The sequence below is a fragment of the Drosophila elegans genome, unplaced genomic scaffold, assembly GCF_018152505.1.
Source record: "Drosophila elegans isolate 14027-0461.03 unplaced genomic scaffold, ASM1815250v1 contig_520, whole genome shotgun sequence".
Classification (NCBI taxonomy): Eukaryota; Metazoa; Arthropoda; class Insecta; order Diptera; family Drosophilidae; genus Drosophila; species Drosophila elegans.
In genome coordinates this window covers 3,106,441-3,126,717 of record NW_024545903.1, presented here as the reverse complement: position 1 = coordinate 3,126,717, position 20,277 = coordinate 3,106,441, and the positions used below count along the sequence as shown (strand labels likewise).

The 20,277-nt window shown below is 44.3% G+C and overlaps 1 protein-coding gene across 2 annotated transcripts; it reads right to left on the bottom strand.

Moving 5' to 3' along the window:
- Positions 1 to 1,446: 1,446 nt before the first annotated feature.
- LOC108149899 (serine protease filzig) lies at positions 1,447 to 19,927 on the bottom strand. Of its 2 annotated transcripts, XM_017277800.2 has the most exons (7): positions 18,944 to 19,927; positions 4,165 to 8,277; positions 3,581 to 3,767; positions 3,328 to 3,512; positions 2,921 to 3,036; positions 2,735 to 2,854; positions 1,447 to 2,288 (listed from the first exon to the last, which is right to left on the bottom strand). In XM_017277800.2, the coding sequence occupies exons 1-7, from the start codon at positions 19,170 to 19,172 to the stop codon at positions 2,124 to 2,126; spliced, it is 5,115 nt and encodes a 1,704-aa protein (XP_017133289.1). In that variant the 5' UTR covers positions 19,173 to 19,927; the 3' UTR covers positions 1,447 to 2,123. The 2 variants fall into 2 exon arrangements, with proteins under 2 accessions (XP_017133289.1, XP_017133290.1); XM_017277801.2 differs by lacking the exons at positions 1,447 to 2,288; positions 2,735 to 2,854; positions 2,921 to 3,036; positions 3,328 to 3,512; positions 3,581 to 3,767 and adding an exon at positions 3,786 to 3,988 and having other exon boundaries at positions 18,944 to 19,926.
- Positions 19,928 to 20,277: the final 350 nt, after the last annotated feature.

Sequence of the window (20,277 nt, the reverse complement as noted above, 5' to 3'; positions counted from 1 at the left end):
CAAAGCTTCCAGGAATCCTGCTTCTATATGTGTAATAAGACGTTGAATTTTTTGGCCATGACGTCACTGTGATTTGTGGTAGCAGTGCAAATTTAATGAGCACATCTCACCCAATGAAACCAACAAGGGATCCTGCAGGCAAATCTGTTTGACGAAAAACATGCAACTGGCCAGCCAAATCGAGATGAAAAGAGCCTTCCCTCTAGGACATTTCTTGCATCAGGATAATGAGAACTCTGTGTCCATGCCACGCACCCCACTGCTCCCTTAGCTCTCAGCTTTCAATATGCAAATGATTTTACCCAATTAGAGCATTTGCGGTTGAATGGAATGTGGCTAAGTGGGGGTGCACCCGTAGCAGTTGTAATAAATTTATATTTTTGTTGGACAAGATTACTCTGAAAATGCTGTATGAGTTGCATTAAATTAACCTTTCGTCTTTTTAGCTGCTTTCTGGTATACTAAATAATATAAATTCTTAGCATTTAACTTAATTTTGGCATTCTTAATTTAAGCTACAATAAACATATTTTTTGTTGGCCCCAAAAAAATATTACTTTTTCTGGAAAGAAACTTTAGTTTTAATTAAAAACATTTTCGTTTCAAATTTCTAAAGCGTGTAAGCTGCTTTGTAACGTTTGTATTGAGTTTTTCCTGGAAGAGTAAAGTTTCTCTTCTATAAAATTCCTACACAGAAAAAAACTTACGTTCTCACATGCTCGAAAAATGAAATTTTTTTGCGTAAAAATGTTTAAAGCTGAAAAATAAATTGGTTTTAATAATAGAGCCGCGAGCCACTATTCTTGTATAATGCAATAGTCATTTTGCCTACATATCTGATTGACTATCATTATAAACTCTTAGTGGTAAAGTCACTCCTACGATGCTGTAATTCCCAAAGGGTTTTAGTTGTGCAGTGGCAGATACTTAATATTGATGGTTAGATTCTTCGCCTTTTGTTTTAATCAAGTAGTTTGGTAGTTGGTCATAAAATAAAGTCTTAAACTGATTGATTTTCTGAAGCGACCTATAGATGGCAAAATCATAGCTAGCAAGACGCTGGCAAGAGAATAAAGCTAAGAGTGTAAACCTTGTTTTTATATTTACCTGTAGCGTTGGCACCTGGTGATGCTAGAGCAGAAACTCACGGACTGGCACATTGAAATTTCCGAATGCGGGGAAAGGTGCTGGCTGAGTGCTGTGGCAATTTTCAGAAAGATGTAAACTGTGTTTCGTGGGGCGGAAATTGCATCAAGGCTACCGTGTCAGAATATATCTAGAATTCCATTGCTTTTGTTTTATTTTTATGGAACTGACGGCGAGCGTCGTAAAATAAGCACACTTTAATGCTGAAATGCAGACATGAAACTTACTTCTCTTAAAAGTCCGACTACTTAAAATTTTTAAATTTTGAAATGTCAAATAACAAACCCATTGTATTATTTATATTAATATTTATTTCGTTTATTTCGATCTCTTTTCGATTTGTTCGTTCGCTTAACAATTAACATAAAACGTAATTAGATAAAAAAATTAATGTAATAAATCGATAAATTAGTAAATTCAATTGAACTAAAAACATTTGCTCTCGCTTTCATTTGAACATAACAACAATTTGCCTATGAAAATAACAATTTTTTTAGTTGAATCAAACGCACAAATCGTTTCGTTTCGCCACATAAATAAATAAATAGTCAAATAAATAGGCTTAGAACTAGAATAAATATTTCTTAAGCATACGGCTTGCAATTAGCGTAATTCTCATTCAGACTCTACAAGTGTTAGGCACGCGTACTCAAAGAAACGGAACCTACAGCCTGCTCAAACAAAATATCAGAATCTGAGAATTCGGAAATTCCCAGCGCATTTCGCTTGAAGTTGCTGCAGTTGATTTTCAATTAAGCTAATGAAATGATGGTAGCATGGTAGGAGAAGGGTTTGGGGGGCAGGATTCGAAAAATGCGACGTTTCAAAAAAGTTAAGCCAACTCTTCTCACGCTTCTGTCCACGACTCTTAAAACTCTACGTTCTATTTACACTTGTTGCTCATTCCCCAGCAGCTACTTGGCCACCTCGGGGTCACTGCTTCCATGAAGGCTGTGGATGCCGATGTCGCCTCCACCTTATTTCACGCCCGTTATGCTGCGCAGCCAGGGCTTGTAGAAGGTGGTGCGCATATAGACGCCGGGCAGGTACGGCGCCGCACATTTGATGCCGTGGGACACGGTTCCGGCCAACTCGTAGCGTCCATCGGGGCGCTGCAACACCAGCGGACCACCACTGTCACCCTGCAGGAAAAATGGAAGAGATTAGAGTCCATTTAAAAACATTGCAATAGTGGGAGACAGTAATTTAAATTTATAAAACCATATGGAACGTTAAAGTCGTGTTTCCCAACTTTTCGAAACTAAAGCCCCACAAAACAATCGTGGCTTAGGTGGCGCCATCTGTCGAACTGCATTGATTATCAAATGTTTTTTTTAAGTAGTAGTAGAAAGATAAAAATATAAATGTTTGATTTACTACTCCTATGGAGTTACGAATATTAAACATTTTAAGAAGTATCAGAAAAATAAAAAATAAATATTTTTAAAATAACTCCTCTATAGATCACTAATATTCCAAAATATTTTTAATGGTTGGTACTTAAAGCAGACGAAACTATAGTTTTACTAATTTTAAATGAACCACAAATAATATATGCTTGAATTTTTGGATACATCGCAAAACTTACCTCACAAGAGTCCTTTTGCCCATTGGCATAGCCGGCGCACAGGAAGGAGTTGAGAATCTTCTTGTTGTGGCCAGCAGTGTGGAACATCTCCTGACAAACGCTGTTCTCGATAATCGGCACCTAATTTAAATTGGCCCCGGGTTAGTTTGTGTTTCAAAGCAGATTGTGATGGCTGAGAGTGCCTACCTGAACCTCCTGCAAAACGGATGGCACTCCGCCGCCATACTTGAGGCGTCCCCAGCCGGTCACGGTGGCCATGCGTCCAGTGAAGTCCGCAACGTCGTTAGGCATGCAAATGGGCACTGCAAAGGAGGAAAATAAATACTCAAATTAACAATGTTAAAGATGGACAATTTTTAATGGAACTTTTGGTCTTTAGAAATCGATGTTTTGGTTCGATGAAAAACTGAACTTAATTCGGTCCCTGCTCGGGCGCCAAATATTCTTAAAGTTAGTTAATTTCTTTTTTTCATTTTAAGGTCTAATTTAGTTTTACAAAATGTATATTGTGTTTCATTTAAATGGAATGAAAATCCTTAATTTATGCGATCCCTTGATGGGCGCCACTTTTATTATCTCTATACTTCACTTACCAATATGTGTATCAAACGACACTGGACTGTCCAATTCCAGCAGGGCCAGATCGTTTTCGAACGTGGCCGGATCGTATTGCCGGTGAACGATGACACGCTTCACATTCTTCGTGATAGACCGCTTGCTCTCCAGATCACCGGAGATGTCGAATTCACCCATAACAGCTACCAACGAGGCTAGGAAGCTGTAGAGGAGGGGGAAATCAGAACGATTTAAGTACCATCCAATCCGAGACTGCAATGAATATCTTACCCGGGCTGACAATGGGCGGCGGTGATGACGTAGCGACTGGTGATTAGGACGCCGCCGCACTTGTTCTTGGTGAACAGGCCCAGCCAGGTGGACTCCCGGACGAGGACCTGCCAGGGGAAGGCGCCGAAGGTAGAGCCCTTGCCGCCGACGATGCGGCCGGACTTGACATGGGGCCGCACACCGCACTCTGTTGATGGGGAGTGAAATGCGAGGTTAGGAGTGGGGAGTGTTCGAGAAGTCGAGTCTGAGAGCTGGGGGGAAGCATAGAACTGATGGGACAATTTCATGGAGTGGGAATGGGAATGGGAGTGGAATTGGAATGGGGGTCAGTAAAACTAGGAGGGATTTTTCTCTTTTCGGGAATCGGCTAAGTGGATTTCTGGTTGCGCCGCTTGTGCTTGCGACGCGCTATAAATTTCGGATCAGTCAAAAATGCAATGGAGGATTAGGTTTGAGGAAGCGTGGGGTTAAGTGCATGAGGGGTTAGGAACAGGTGAAGGGCAGGTGAGAGAACAAGAAATAGAGAGAGAAAGACAGTTGTTTCGGGTCCATGCTAGTCCATGCTACATTCAGTCCACACTTACGAATCTTCCGTCCGTTGGCTCCGCCGTAAGAGCTGAGCGTGGCGCCCTGGTCGATCTCGTTGTCGCTGGGATTGGGATTGACGTCCTCTTCGTCCTCCTCGTCCACGATCTCATCGTCCGCCGGACGAGCCGAGCTCTCGGTAGTGGTCTTCACGGTGCTGCTCACCCGGCGGGTTGGCTTCTTGGTCGCTGGCTTCCGCGTTGTGGTGGTCACCTTGGCAGCCACGGTGGTGCGACGTGTTACGGGCTTGCGAGTGGTGCTGCTGACGGCGGAGGTCTTCTTGTTGGGCGCCTTGGTCGTGACCCGGGACACGGGCTTCTTGGTGGTGACCTTTGGCTTGGTTGTGGTGGCTATCCTCACGGGCTTGCGCGTGGTTGCTACCTTCACGGGCTTGGCTGCTCCTCCTGCTCCTCCAGCTCCTCCTGCTCCGGCCTGGTAGGTGACCACCGTCTTATTACTACCCGGCTCATCGATCATGTCGGCCAGGGCCTCGAAGTTACCCTGCAGCGAGGCCACCAGCTTGTGCACCAGCGTGTGCATCTTGTCCTTCAGCACCACATCCTCCACGAAGGCGGGAGTGGAGAGGTCCAGATCGCTGGTCACTGCACTGGAGGCGGCGGCGGACATGTTCAGATTGGGGTTCCTCACCGGCGGGAAGTTGACAAAGTCATTGGGTGACGTGTAGGTTTCCTCCACCACGTTCTGACCCACTTTCTCGCCCGGAACGGAGAAGGCGGGGTACGAGGGCGTGGGCCCAAAGTAGCCAGGGAACGCCGGCTTGTCGTCGGAGGGCACTGCATAGATGGCCTCTGTGGTGGACTGGGTGAAGGCCGCATGCACTGGGCTGCTGCCAAAGTAGCCGGGATCCTCAAAATCGTTGGAACCCACACCCTGCGCTCCTGGTCGGCCGGTCACATACGCTCCCGTGCTGGTGGCCAGCTTGTTGCTGTCGTCACTCAGTGAGGTGTAGGTAAGAAGATTGATGGTCGTGGGCTTGGGCGTAATGAGAACCGTGGGTCTGGGTGGCTTGGGTGTTCCATTGATCTGCACGAAGCCGGGCTTCTTGTGGCCATAGCTCCCACTGACTGTTGGTCTGTGGGCGTAGATGGGCGTCGAGGCGGTGGCCACCAGCGGGGGCTGATAGTTACCCGGCGTGGAGCCCACAATGTTCTCCGCCGTGCTCTGGATGAAGGCGTCCAGCTTGTCGTCGGCCATGAACAGAGGCGGCACATTGTCGTAGTGATAGTCAACGGTGGCCGGTGGTCGCGGGGTACTGGGTCCGGTCACATAGCTGGTGGACACGGGCTTGCCCGTCGACGGCTTTCTACCCGGCGAACTGGCCACGTGCTCCTCGTTGTAGTTGAGCGATGGCATCGGCGCCAACTGATCGTAGCCGACGGATGGAGCCGATGGCTGGTCATACTGGCTGGCTGGGGCATCTGGCTTGTCGTAGCTGAGCGATGGAGCAGCTGGCAGAGCAGCTGGCAGAGCAGCTGGCGGAGCAGATGCCGCGGTGGTCTGTTCGTACACTCCACTGGCTGGCCTGGGGTAGCCCGTTTGCTCCTGCTCCTTGTGATGATCAACTGCTGGCTTCTTGATCTGAATGTGCGTGATGGGGGACTCGGGCACATTGTCGTATCCACTGGACACCGGCCTCCTCGTGCTGCTGTGCTCGCTGATCTTGTCCTGGTTGTAGGCACCAGCACTTGGCTGCGGCTGGGGCTTCTTCTTGGTGTTCTCCCCGCTGATGGGTCTCTTCACGGCAGGTCGCTTGGTAATGGGTTTGGGGCGCGGTCTGGTCGGACTGGCCGTCACCAAAACGGGTCGCTCCGAGGATGCATCTTCCGGCACAGCGTCATATTGAGGACGCTGTGCTGCCGGCGGAGCAGCAGTTGGTGGGGCTACATAGCCGGAGGTGGTCTCCGATTGCTGGTAGACATTGGAGGTCTCGTCGTACTGCTCCTGGACTTTGGTGGTGTGCGAGGATACGGACACTTCGGCGGGCACTTGGGCCTGATAGTCAGCATTTCCACTGGTCTGCGGACGTGGGCTGTACTGCTGCATGGTCACCATTCCAATGTACGAGGCCACCGGGCGATTTTGCTTGTTGGCATTGGTGGTGGGACGCACGTAGGTGGGCACTGGCTGTGGCTCCTCCGTTTGGACGGTGGAGAGCTTCTGGTAGGTGGACTCGGTGCTGGCCTCGTAGGAGTCACTGCTTATGGCCTGGCCATAGCCAGCCGCGGTGGCCGGCGAATTCTCCTCCTCCTCCATGTAGGACATGTCCACGGGATAGGCAATGCCCATCACGGGCATCTTGTTGAACTCGGAGGTCTGCGGAGCAACTGGAGCCATAGCATCGTGGTAGCCATTGGCCGGCAGCGTGTGATCCTCCAGAACGGCGGACACATCCTCTCCGTAGCCAGGACGAGCGGTGGGCATCTCAGCGGACTGACTGACCGATGCCGACGCATCCTGCTCATTCGAAACCTTGTCATACGATGGCTCGTAGTTTACCGTGGTGGAGTAGCCATAGTCCGACTGTGAGTCCTGCTCCTGAACCTTCTCGGCCTCGTTGTCCTCGTTGTAGAAAGTGGGCGGCTGGGTGGCTGGCTCAGTGTGGACTGCTCCCACGCCAGGATAGCCGTAGGAGGGAGTCTGCTGGCTCACCACATTGTAGCTGGGCCCATGACTGGTGTTGTTCAGCTGCAGGATGATCGACTCGATGGAGTCCACATGGGTGGTGATCGATGAAACAGTGGTGGGGCTACTCTGACCCGTCGTTGGACGCTTGGCACTTGTGCTGGAGGAGATGTAGCTCTGCTCTTGTTGTTGCGGCTGCTGCTGCTGCTGCTGCTTTGGTGGTTCCGCGTACACAGGCTGCGGTCCATATCCTGTTGAGAACTGCAGATCCTCCACGAGATCGGCATCTGCTCCGGGGTGGGTGATGTCACTGTGCGTGAACTCTCCGCCATCCAGGATCAAATGGTTATGATGATGATTGTTGGCAGCAGTCTGGACTGGCTTGGGATTCGGCTTGGGTTTCGCCTGCTGGACGGGTCGCTTCATGCTCTCCGCCAATTGGGGAACGGGTTTCGGCTTGGGTCTCTGAGTAGCCTTCGGAGTGGGTTTCTGTGTGGGCTTCTGAGTCATCTTCTGGGTGGGCTTTGTCTTGGGTTTTTGGGTGGCCGCTGGCGTTGAGGAAACCTCTTCGAAGGAGTTGGACTCGGAGCTCGTTTGATCCTGCAAACCGCTGGCTATCTTCATGGGCACCTCGGTGGTGAAGACCACGTGATGGTCGTCGGCATGTTCTGGCGGCAATGTGCTCAGCACCTGCATCACAAAGTCATCGTTCTGGGGCGGCGACGATGGTGAGTTGATCGTCACGGAATGCTTGTGCACATGGAAGTTGGGTGGTTGGATGGGTGGTTGGATGGGTGGTTGAACGGGTTGAACGGGTTGCTTGGTGATCTCCTGGGTGGTCTGATCACTGGAGATGTCGGCCTGCTGCGAAGGCTCCTGCTCGAATTCCACACTGGAGGAGGAGGATTGCGACTGGGTGGAAGTCTCCGTGGAAGCACTGCTGCTGGAGTAGGCGGGTGCCTCCGACTCCGGCTGATCCTCTAGCTGCTCCTGCTGCTGCTGGGGCTCATCTCCATAGGCGCCGCTGGGTGGACTGATGCTACTGCTGCTGCCCAGCTGCTGGTACACCTTGTCCAGGTTCTGCTGATCGTAGATGCTCTGCGACGGCTGCTGGGACACCTGCTCCTCACTCAGCAGTTGCTGCTGCTGCTCGCCGTAGCTCTCGAAGGAGGACTGGGCTGCTGCCTGCTGGAGCTTCGTCTGCTGCTGGTGCTGCTGGAAATAGGCGTTCTGGGCCTCGTTGATCAGCGTGCTGGCCAACTCGTGGGTGGGCGGAATCTGGCAGCAGGCTCCGAAGAGGAAGCCATCCATGCAGGCGCCCACAACCTCGCCGCCCCGCTGGGCGCACTCATGGTTGAACATGCAGATGGTGGGTCCATTGGCCCGCGGATCCGAACTGGGCAACGTTTTGGTGGCCCTGCAGTGCTTCGGGGTGATGCGGTAGCCACCAAACAGCTTGCGACCGTTGGCTGTAAACGAAACGGAAAATTATTAGTAAGCGACCATTATACACTTTATTCAAAAATTATACACTTTATAAAAAAAAATCATAATTTTAATTTAATTTTTCATATTAATAATTATTTAAGCAGTCATTTTTTTAAGGGATATTTTTTGAGTTTTTATTTCATTGCCAGAAATAATGATTATTCTGTGAGTTCTACTTTCGCATTGTAAATTTTTTTGTAATCGCAATATAAAACATTTTTCTTGAGTTAAAATAACATAACATAACACTTAAAAAAATAATTATTATCACGTTAAAAAAGAAAAAAAACATTTTACTACATTTCAAAACTTTTATGCCTAAATATTGTATTGGCTTTCTGCGGCCATGATTTGTTTGTTTAAAAACATTATTAATTCGGTCCCTGATTTAAAGAAGAAAATTCCGAAAATGTTTGTTAAAACCCAAATATTTTGTGGCGTACAAGTCAAACAAATATATTTCAACAGCCTGTTTTTGGCTTTCTAGAGTTTGTGTACTGATTGTCAGCTCAGCATGCATAAATTTTCCAACAAGTTCGTACAATGGGTTTGGGGTTAGCTCAATTAAAGATTCGATTTCAGTTTGCCTACATAGACTTTCAAACAGATTTCGCTTGCCAATAATCTGAAAGCCAACTGTCAAATTCCCCGTGGCCAAAGTTTAATTAACATGTCATTCAGGCATCTCTTTTCGCTCAACTGTAGTTAATTGGATTATAGCTGGCGGGGGTAGTGAAAATGTGGGAAATTCCTTAAATGAAAGTGACAACATTGAGCGAACGCATCAATGCCGCACAAATGTCGCACAAATGCCATCCATATAATTGCTCTTTTCAGTGCTAATTGTGAGGAACAACCTTGGGCCAAACATCAACAGCAGCCGCTACACAAACATCAACTATAAGGCCTATAAACTCAATTAACAGCGGCCATATTTTCCCCGTTCTTGTGGGCAGTAAAGCAAAGCCAAGAAACCCACTGAAAAGGCCACTCGAAAACCGGCAAGTGAAAGTGGCCCTGGTCGGTATCGCAGCCCAACTACCAACGAACTACCAACTCACATAGCCACAGCCACTTGCCGTGTCAAAGTTCATCTGCGGCCCAGGTGTGGGCAATGCACTTGAGTGGTTTTACACCTCATTTGCCAAATGACGACAGCAACCACAGGCAGTCTGAAAGAAATGGAGAAAGGCTGGCTCGGACTTACTCTGGGTGTAAAACCCTTTCGGAAGTCTATTCTTAAAATAGACAAATATAAATACATACCCATTGTTATTTGAAATAACCTTCAAATATAAACATAGGTACCAATTTTCTGTAATAAATTTATTTTGTTTGCATGGTTCAATTATCTTGCTCTTAAGTTTATTGACAGCAATTTCCCCATTTAGATTTATCGGTTGTTAAAAATTGTTTACTGCCTTAAAACCCATTTAATAATCGTTAAAATTAATAATTATATTTTAGTTGTATTTAAAAAGAACTAGAACGCTTCGTTTTTAATGATCCTCTGAAATCATTATGTATACGGCGTAATAAATAAAGATAATTGCTGCGAATGGGGAAATAATTAAATAGAAAGAAAGTTAGTAATAAAGTATAATTCTAATTGCAAGTACTTTTAATTATTATAATATAGAATATTTTCAATCAAAAAATACATTTAATTGCTTCGAATGGGGAAATAATTTAAAAGAAATAGAGTTAATAATTAAGTAAGTAGAGTAATTAAGTTAAGAGTTAATAGTAAAGTACTTTGTGGTGGTTTCTTTTTAAAGTCAAAAAAAATAGAAATTCGAATTTTAAAAACAAGGTTCCAAAAGTCGTTCGTGCAGTGTATGTGGTTATAGAGAGTACGACCGGCGTTTAAAGTCCTCGAAAGAGAATCAATTAAATCGCGCCTCCTGACATTTGGAACGAAATTGATTTTGGCAGCAATTAAACCAAAAGTGGGAAAGCAGTGGCCACCGACTTCTGACGGGTTTGTGCTGACAAATTAACACCTCGCGGACGCTCCACTTGCGACTGGTGGCGACCCCAATCCGCAACGCGGACTGGGACTGTGTCAATGTTTGGTCGTGAAATTGGAGCATAAGAGAGCCCAGTGCAAACACGGCCAACGAACTAGTTTCGGAGGCTTACTGGCAATTAGTTTACTGCTAATTAAATGAAAATCAGAAGGTAACGAAACCGAAATTGCAGGGAACGGCCCACGAAATGGAGGCAATCATCATGACTCAAGCCAAGATTTTGAGAGTATGCCGGACACGTAGCGTCAGTGAAAGTAAATCAGAGTACTGCGAAGTCAAGTGTTTGGGGGTAGAGGTAGTGAAAAAGTAGTGCAAAAGCCTCCATTAGAATAGCAGTCAAAATATCTTCATACATGCATAATTGAGTAAAAGTGATAGTGTTTCTCCATCGCCTTTTCTCCATTTCTATCTCTATTTTCGCTCGGCCCATTCATCTCTCAAAGGCGATTTCGTTTTTTTGTGGCGTCTACTAATAAAATAACAATAATGTTTTTTGCAGCTTTATTATTTGCAGACATTTCGCGTTTTTACGATTAGACACTTAAGTGCTCTTAAGTATTCTTCCGCAAATCGTTAAAAGCGGGCGCAAACACGGACCGAAAGAGAGTCGGCGAAGAGACGTGAGAAAAGGCCGCAGGCGGTTGCGAGTCTGGAGTTGGGCCAAAACAAAGGCTCTTGTTTCTAAAGAAAGAGCCGATTAACAGAATCATTGGCCCTAACAGAGGCTGAGGCACATTGGTAGTACCGTCTGCCAAGGCTAACAGAGCTCCCAAGAGACTTCAAACTCGGCTTGCGGATTCAATGAATTAATTACCAACCTGGGGCCGACTTAATGAAGTATGGCAGGCAGCACGACCAACCGGCGATAATTATGCAGTTTAACATAATTTATTTGATCTAGCCCGAGCAAATTGAATGTTGTAGTACATGATTATGCAGTTTGAAAGTTACCCTAAAAATTTTAGCTTTACGAGCACGCCCACACAGTGGAGCTTCACTATAACAACTTTTCTGATTAATAAAAAACGTAAGGTTGTGCATATTTATTTATTTAAAAATTCTTTACACTTAGCAAAGTTTAGTTGAAACATGCTTACTTTTTGCATAAATGATACAAAACTAAAATCTTTTTTAATCTTAAACAAAATTTTTTTTAACACAATGCGTTTATAACTCTAGTCTTATAAATACATATTGTCTTAGAAGAAGTAACAGTAAAATATATTTCTGAACCTCTTGATAAAGTTATAAAAAAGATTTTGAGTGAAGACAAAAATGTTCATTCAAGCCGAATCTTGAAAATTAGGTCATCATTTTTTGTTTACTAAAAGTATAAAAAAAAATTAAAGTTTTTTTAAACTAACTTAAAGTTGAAATAAATAAATTTGTAAATAAATACCTCTACTGTTGATTTTGTAAGAATTGTTTTAAATACGAATATAAGTAAAACACTTTTTAGGGCTTTGAATTTACTGGATACCTACTGTAAAATGAAACGTTTCCTGTGGAGATTACACTAACACTTTTGGGTGTCTCAAATCTAATAGGCTGAGAATTCTCAGGCACGCCCCTATTAGAGACGACACCGCACCTGCCATTTGCCGCATACAAATACGTGTGTTTTGAAGAGCCTTCTTGCGGCTTACTGATTATAATCCGCCAATCCTCTGACCCTAATTGTTGGATCGAGAAAATCAAGTCAACGCGCGCTGCAGTCCCATAATCGCAGGCGGCGCATGCAAAATAGGTTACAGCATCGCAATCGCACCTGAGAAAAACAGCCAGAGCAACAACCAGCCGGCTGAAAACAACACACACACCTCAACACTGAACACTGAACACTGAACACTGAACACTGAACACTGAACACCGAACACACAACACACCGAACGAAAGTGTGTCAAACGCCTGAATAATTTCGCGCCGCTTTAAAACATTTTTCGGTGTTTATTATAAAGGGGGAAAAAGATCGGAAAAAAATACGAACGGAGGAAGCAGCTGCAAAATGAGATAACAAGTTTGTCTTCCCAACAAAAAGTCGTATCAAAGTTGTTCTTGTTGTTGGTGGCAATGCCATTAATCATCCAAGAAAATTGGCCCAATAGCCGAATTCTGAGTCGGTTGCATGCCCCCAGTGTGTCACTTGGCCCTTGGGGCAGTGGCAGTGGCTTGACTTCTCTATATGGCTTATGTATATTATATACTGCTTTTTGGCCAACGGAACAGTTATCGGCTGTGCTGTCGTCCGTGCAGTGAAATTTATGCGCAAAGCCATGGAATGGAAATTAATTAAATCATGACCATGCTGCTGAGGCTGAGGCTGATGCTGATGCTGGCTAAGATCCGAGAAGAGAGCTACTCTGCTCGGCTCGGCTCTGCTCAGCTCAGAGATTTCGTAGAACTTGTTTTCATGCCCGATCTCCGACCGTTCGACGTGCCGGACTCCAAAGAATGTAAACAAACGAGGCGCTTTAACGGTAAATGGAAAATTATTATCGATCAATTAGCCCAAGACTGCAAAAATCTAAAAAAAAAAAAAAATAAAATAAAAATTAAAAAAAAAACTTTCTTGCCGCAACATGCAACTCCACGTGTTTCACAGATCACAGTGGGTTCGGAATCGGGCATCTTGGATCTTGGCCAGTTTTGCCTTTAACGAATCTTGCTCTAATTGCGTTGTGAAAGTGTTAAATATTCTTGGACTACATTGGCACACGATATTAACACCAGTTAAGTGAAATCGAAGAATCGAAGTGTTCGATTAGCCAGACACAAAAATAAACTATAAATTCAAACTGGTTATCATAAATAATTAAAGACAAGTTTTAAAAAAGGATTCTGAAATTTTTTAATTCTTTCTTAAGAAAAGATGTCTTTAATAAAGGCATAAATATTTTTGGAGAGAACACATTGATACATTTAAATTGTATAAATTATTTCTTTTATCTCCTTTCATTTACCCTGGTACAAATTAATTAGAGAAACTCTTACTATTGACAGGAAAAAAAAATTCCCTAACGATTTATTGACTGCAGAAAGGCCCCATCTAATGACCAGCGGACGATGGCGGCGAAGTGGAAAAAATAACCAATGTCACTTTTCATGGAATTAGCATAAAAAATCTTTTCATTCATTCCAACTTAATTTCACTTTTCCTACACAAAAGCGAAGAAAAACTGTTTACTTTTCATGAATCGCTTGATTTGGGCTACTAATTATGACTTTGGATGGTGGAAGCGAGAGTGGCGAGTGCAGTTTACTGAAGGTTTTATGCTATCTGTTATTTTTTGCCTTTGTTTAATGTTGGCTTTTTATTAATTTTAATGGCCTTTACGTGCGGCTGTGCGTTGCTAAAAAAAATATCTTTCTCAAGCGCTCTGTTCCGCGATGTCATCACGCAAGAAGATTTCCCGCTTTGCGTGAGAGAAATGGAAAGTTTCTTTCCGAGTCTTGACCTTTCTCGGCTTAAACAGCATATTTGGTTATCCGATTCCGAAGTCGCTGGGCCTGGCACGCATACCACTCCATATGGCAGCCGATCTGCAACCGAACATACCCATTAATCGCATTGTAATTGAATTGTTTGGGTATGGGTATGGATATGGGTATGGGTATCAGCATCAGCATAAACATTACCCGCTGCATGCTCTACTACGCTCTCTGCGAATTGGACTGTGGCATGCGCTATATAACTAGGACCGACTATAACCGATTTGCACGCGAACTCACTCCCGAGCTTGGGCAGCCCACCTTGAATTACATAAAATTGGATTTGAAAGTCGCACCGATCAGCGAGCGTCTACAATTTCCATCGATTTGCTCCGATCTGCTTGGGTGTCGCCGCTGCGAATTGGGCACACAGCCACAGCATCAGCATCCGAGCGTGAGCACACCAGTGTCTTCCCATTCCGATTTCAATTCCCATTCCCAGTGTCCAGTGGCCAATGGCCAATGGCTAGTGGCCACCAGTTTCCATAGTGTAAAATTGTAACAGTGACCCAAATAAAATTGCGGCGACGGGCGACCGAAAAGACCGGTAAAGCTAACAGTGAATGTGCAAGTGCCTGGCTGTCTGTCTCCGCTCGCACACACAGTCACTGGTACTGAAACTGGAACTGGCACTAGTGTCGTGGCCACAGGTGTAGGTACGAATTTTACGCATGCAATTCTAATGGAAACCGTAATTTTCCACTGGCCAAACCAGAATGATTTTAAGACAATCATCATCAGAGATGCGCAAGTGTCAATTTAAAAATTATTTACTTCAATCATCATCAACAATTATCCGCTTTAAAAAAAATTTTAATAATTGTTTTACTTTTATGATTTTAGATTTAAGTTGTTATAGAAAAAATTAGAGAGGTAATAAAGTAAATTATTAAAATAAAACAAGCTTTAGTGAGCACAACATGTACTAAATGGTATTTAATATTTTTAAAAACTAATTATTAATCTGACAAAATCAATTAATATATTTTGTCTTGACTATATGTTTAATATCTAATAGAATTGTAATATTTTATGCGGTTTGGCTTTGGGCTTACAAGCCAGGTCTTTTGTTTGCTTAGCCAAGCAGTCGAATGCGGTCAGTTTAGCAGCTACAAGACCATAAATACAAATTGCTTTATGCTTTACTTTTGTGGGTAACACTCCACATTTGTTGATGGCATAACTTGGGCACTTCTCACGTGGGCAGCGCTGTTGGCTCGCTTTGCTGGCCGTAATAAGAAAGGTAATCACACGGTGTCAACCACGAGTCCAGCTCATCTGGGTTCAGCTCGACTCACCTGGAACAGGTTCTAGTAACACCACCAGTGTTTTGCAATGGATTGGAGAAGAGAATAGAAGAGAAAATAATCTTTTCTGGGTGGTAGTATAGCTAGTATAACTTTGGCCCCCGTTTGCTGCCACTGTTACATGTGTGCACCACTTTGAATTGTTTGCATTACCATTGTTATTCTTTCGGTGGTCACTTTTTGCCAGGTCATGATGCTCGGGGTCTCCGATTGTTCGGCCAGACAATGGCTGGCAGGGAAACATTCAATTTGGTGAAAATTGTGCACAATGGGAAACTTATTGAACGCTTTCCAGGTGACAAACGGTTTGCGGCGAGATAAATCAAACAGGGAAACGTTTTGCCAGCCAATTTGTTGAAAATTCATATCAAACACGATGAGCTGTTGTGAAAAAGAAGCGGTGTGAATGAGCAGTGAAAGTTGCCTGGCCGCAATAAATGACATCATTTTCGGCAACAGCCCCGATTCCGATTTCAATGCCCACCATCGATACCCATACCCACCAGCAATGAGCATACAATGTCTGCGGAAGCAGTCGCAGAATCTCAATTCGTTTTTATGGATGCACGCAGATCGGGCCAAACTTTAATGCGTTTGGTTCATTTCCATGCTCCGAAGAATGTGTGTATGTGTGTGTGTGGGCCATGCAGCGGAAGCCAGCTCAGTGCGGAGAATTTCACTTTCACCGCCAAACATGTCAAAACCAATTCGAAGTTTGCCGTCTATTTCCTGTTCGACGAGCGCATCCCATAACACAACTCTTTCGCTTCGAGCCGGTGCTGACAGCCCGATAATTTGTAGCCGCTCGGCATCGATATAAGGCAGTAGCACTCGAAATAATGCCGATGAGCTTGAAAGATAAGTCAGCGGACAACAAATGTGTGTGAGTACCAAATCAGTAGCTACTGTTTCAACTCCATTCACATGCTCCGCTACAGTCGAATATCTGTAACTCAAACTCATCTCTCCTAGGTTGATTGTGACTCGGAAAATTAGGAACAATTGCTGATAACGATCGTAACCAGAAAAACTAATAGGAATTTCAAAAGTCATAGTCAACTATTTAAATAAATTAAACCTTAGAATTTCTAACAAACTAAATTACAATATTAGAAGCTTTATAGGAAGTTTTTTCTTTCTCTAAATATATAAATATAGTTTAGTTAAATTATATTTTCTTAATTTTATTTTAGTTGAAATTAATCTTTAACAAATTATTCAAACTAGACTAAATGTGTTACTTTTGCAAAGATATATTCAAGAATTTAAAGCTTGTTCTTGCTGGCGAAGTTGTACTGTAGTTTCACTCGGGTGCTCGGTGGTAGGAAGTGCAACCCATACTTAGCCCAGGTGAAATGCTCACCCGGCACTCGATGTTCATGATCTGTCACAGTTTTAATGCGATTGTGTTAAGTTTATGAAGTGTAAAATGGTTGTGGGAAAATCGTTTTGGCCCTCTTGTCGGCCCAGAAGAAAGTCAAATGTCGCTTTCACATTAATTGCATGTGGCTGGCGGGCGGGCGGACGGTCGGTCGGGGGTTAGGAAAAGACGAAAAATATGTGGAATTATAAAATTTTGTAATTTGCATAAACTGAGAATATCTGAAGCCGAGTGAGTGTATATGTGCGTATATAACGGGTACGACAATTAGCCAAACGAGCAGAAAAGAGTTATGAATTGATTTTTAAGTAGCCAACCGACAGGCAACAGTCGGCCGAGAGCGATTGAGATGCCGAGATCTATGTGGAGCAACAATTGACCAAGTCGATGATCGGGCAGCGGTAAAAACGTGATCTTGAAATTACATCGCTGTCGAGCATCGACAGCAGGGGGTTTTGGCTCCAACTCCAACTCCATCTCCAACTTGAAGGCGAAATCGAAGTCAGCTTCCTTCCCGCAGGCCGAGTCTCAAATTACCGCAAAGTCAACTGCAGGCAGCGTCGACAAGTGCAGCGGCAGTCTTGGCCATGGCTAAAAGCCACAACTGACAGCGACACGAAAGCCGCAAACTGGCACACGCTTCCATCAGAGTCTGTGTAGTGTGTAGTGTGTAGTGTGCAGAGTGCAGTGTGCAGTGTGCAGTGTGTAGTGTGCAGTGTGCCGTGTGCAGTGTGCAGTGTGCAATGTGGTGCTCTGCACTACTGCGGCAACTGGCCAAGACATTTTCATTTCGCACGCGTTTTTCCTGAACCGCTTTCCTGGTTTGCTTTCTGTTCAAACAACGCTTGAATAGAAATTGAAAATTGTTTTACGTGTTTCATACTAATGATCAGGTGTGTATGTGTCCGATGATTGGCACTTGCTGACTTCCACCTCACTGACGCAGCACAGTTCTGCGATTGCTGGCGAGCGGAAGTATTGATTTTCTCTTCGATGATTTTCTTAGATTTTCCCAAACCTTTTGGGATAGGGTAAGGCAAGCAGAGGAAAAGACCTCAAAGAAAAGCCATTGCATCCCAAGAAGTCGTAATTACTGTGGGACTTTATTTACTTATTTGGTTTCCCGTATTCCTACTATACTCCCCCGTTATTTAATATCATATATTATAAATTCAAATAATTTCCTGTTGTTCTTACAGAAAGATTATTTATTTAATTATAAATTTAGAATGCTCTTAACAAAAACAAGGACAAGTTTATCTCAATAAAAATGCATTCATTCGACGTAACTCATACTATTTGCAAGGGTACAGCAAACTACGATGACTCCTCTTGTTTTTTAGAAAAGGTTTCTATTAAAGTGTTTATGGAAGGACTTGGTTGCTGCAGGTGGTTTTTGCTGGGTAAGCTGCATAAATAAAAGATTCACTTTATATGAGTTTTGAACTTGAAGAAGAGTATTGATTGCAGACAGCTTTCAGTTTTTCTAAAGGTTCCTCTATAGGGGCCATAAAATCTTAACAACATACTTATGAATGTTTTCACCAATTTAATGATGTTAGAGAAACGAAAACGGTGTGTGAAATTTCACATATCAAAGAAGTTTGAACCTTTTTTTTTGGTGCAATAAATGGAACTGGGCCGATTATCACAAATAGTTTGTTTTCCCGCTTTTGATTGTGTCTGGCTTTCTGATGAGTTTGCACCTCAAGTCTTTTGTTGGCTGGCACTTGGGCTCAATCTGAATTGAATGGGCTCAAGTTGGGGCCGATGCGAACTAATAACCAGGTACTCTAGAAATTTGTTTCACTTTTTAAATCAGCCAAACGACCTCGACAATTAACGGCAATGGGATGCTGAGCTGCGGGCCGAAAGCCAGCACTAACCACTCGTAAGATCGTAAAATAGTAAAAACTGTCACAAGGAAAGTCGACGTCTGTGCCTAACATCTCGAGGTCTTTTGTGGCTGCTTTGTGGCCGTAATGTAGCATAAAACGAACCAAATAATTGCCAAGTGCGTGGAGTGTGGAAAGTCATTCGAGAAGCACTAGCACCAGCTACAGCCGCAGTTTTCTGTGCCAAAGTTTTTCTGATTCATTTATTGACACAAAGGCATAGATTGTGTGTGCGTGTTTGTTTTTGTATTTTGTATTTTTTGCCATGAGCATTGTCAACTTGGTCAGGCCAAGAAGGCATTGAGTGAAAGCCCAAACCACCGGTCGGAGGGGATGGCTAAAGTGAGCCAAAGTGAGGCAGCAAAAGCCACTGACACGATTCGATTTGCAGCGACATGAGCTTGCAATTTGGCAAATTGAATTTCTTTGCCATAATTCTACATTTTATTGTGTGCTAAACTTTCTTCTTTATGTGCTGCTGAAAGGCCTTTCATCGCCATCGACTCATTCGGGCAAGTCAATGAGCTAAATGGTCTGTCACTTACCGCCATTCGTTTCAATTGATCTAAATCCACTTGTTGTCGGCACAAATGATGCGACTATTATTATTAAACTTGTTAAAGCGATGGAAAGTAGTTGTGGTTTTGTTGTTCTCCTCGTTGTTGTCGTTGTCGTTGCTGTTCTCGTTGCCGTTGCTGTTGCTCTAGTTATTATTGTTGTTTCTGTGCAGCGGGACAACGTCGCCGTTGAGGCCGGCGTAACCCACTTAAACATGTTTGCTGCTGGCCGGACGACACTTGCGGGGAGTTCTTGGCCTAGACCGTCTGGCAGCGTTTTCGTGTTTCGAAATCGCCACCAAAAAAGTCGGGCAGGTAAGTGCGAAAATAGTGTTGTAACGGAGCGCGCGCGCTGCTAAAAACGAATGACTTAGGCAACGAACGCGAATTAAGTTGTAACTGTAACTGTGGTTAATAGCTCCGATCCGATCCGATTTCAATTTGATTCAATTTAATTGCGACGACCGCACTTTCTTTGGTCAGCTGCGAATTTACAGTTGCTCGCACCAAAACACTAACACACTGCACCACATATAGTATCTGGAAGCGAGTATCTATATCTTGTATCGTATATCTTATATCAGCGACCATGCGTCCGGTCGACTGAACGCTCCGCGTGTGTCTGACTGTCTGATTGCGCCTTGGCCCGAACGGCGGCCAAGATAACGGACCTTCGCCACTTTTGTGGGGAAAACTTTCACTTTAAAGCGCGGGAGAGCGTTCGCGTTCGGAGAGAGGAGAGCCAGTGAGCAGTACGTGAGAGTATTTCTATTAGGCGTCGCTTAAATGGTAAACATTTCTAATTCGGCGTCTGCTCGGCTTCTTCTTCAGCCGCTTCAGCTGCTGCTGCTGCTGCTGTTGCTGCTGTTGTAGTTGCTGCCTTTGCCCACCGATTCCTGTTTTCGCCGCCTGCTTTCTTTCGCTGCTCTCTCTCTCTCTCTCTCTTATTCGGCGTCCGTACGCGTGCGCGTCTCAAACACAACTGAATCGGTTTACAGCGCGGCTTTGCGGTTAAGAGCGATTGCGATTGCGATCGCGTTCCCCTCTTAACAGTGCCACTGGCTGTTGCCGGGATGCGGCACCGTTAATGTTGACGTTGATGTCACCCCAGCAAGAGCGTTGCAGCTTTCGCCTGCAGCGATGTAACCGATATAAAGTACTTAACATCATAAAATGACTACTTTATTTGTTTAACCCATATTATGTTGAAGAAGTTATATTGAAGCGATGTTACTTGATGGGGGAGTTATTTGTTGTTTGTCTTGAGTAGTTATCCATCCTTGGACCTCTTCTAGTTAAACTAAAAATCTTTAAATAAATAT

Excerpts from the sequence above, each read along its gene's own strand:
- LOC108149899 (XM_017277800.2), bottom strand. The coding sequence starts at position 19,172 with ATGTTTAAGTGGGTTACGCCGGCCTCAACGGCGACGTTGTCCCGCTGC. Across the intron at positions 3,037-3,327 it reads GTCGTTTGATACACATATTG|TGCCCATTTGCATGCCTAAC; the intron begins GTAAGTGAAGTA and ends CCTCCTTTGCAG. Across the intron at positions 2,855-2,920 it reads CCGTTTTGCAGGAGGTTCAG|GTGCCGATTATCGAGAACAG; the intron begins GTAGGCACTCTC and ends AATTTAAATTAG.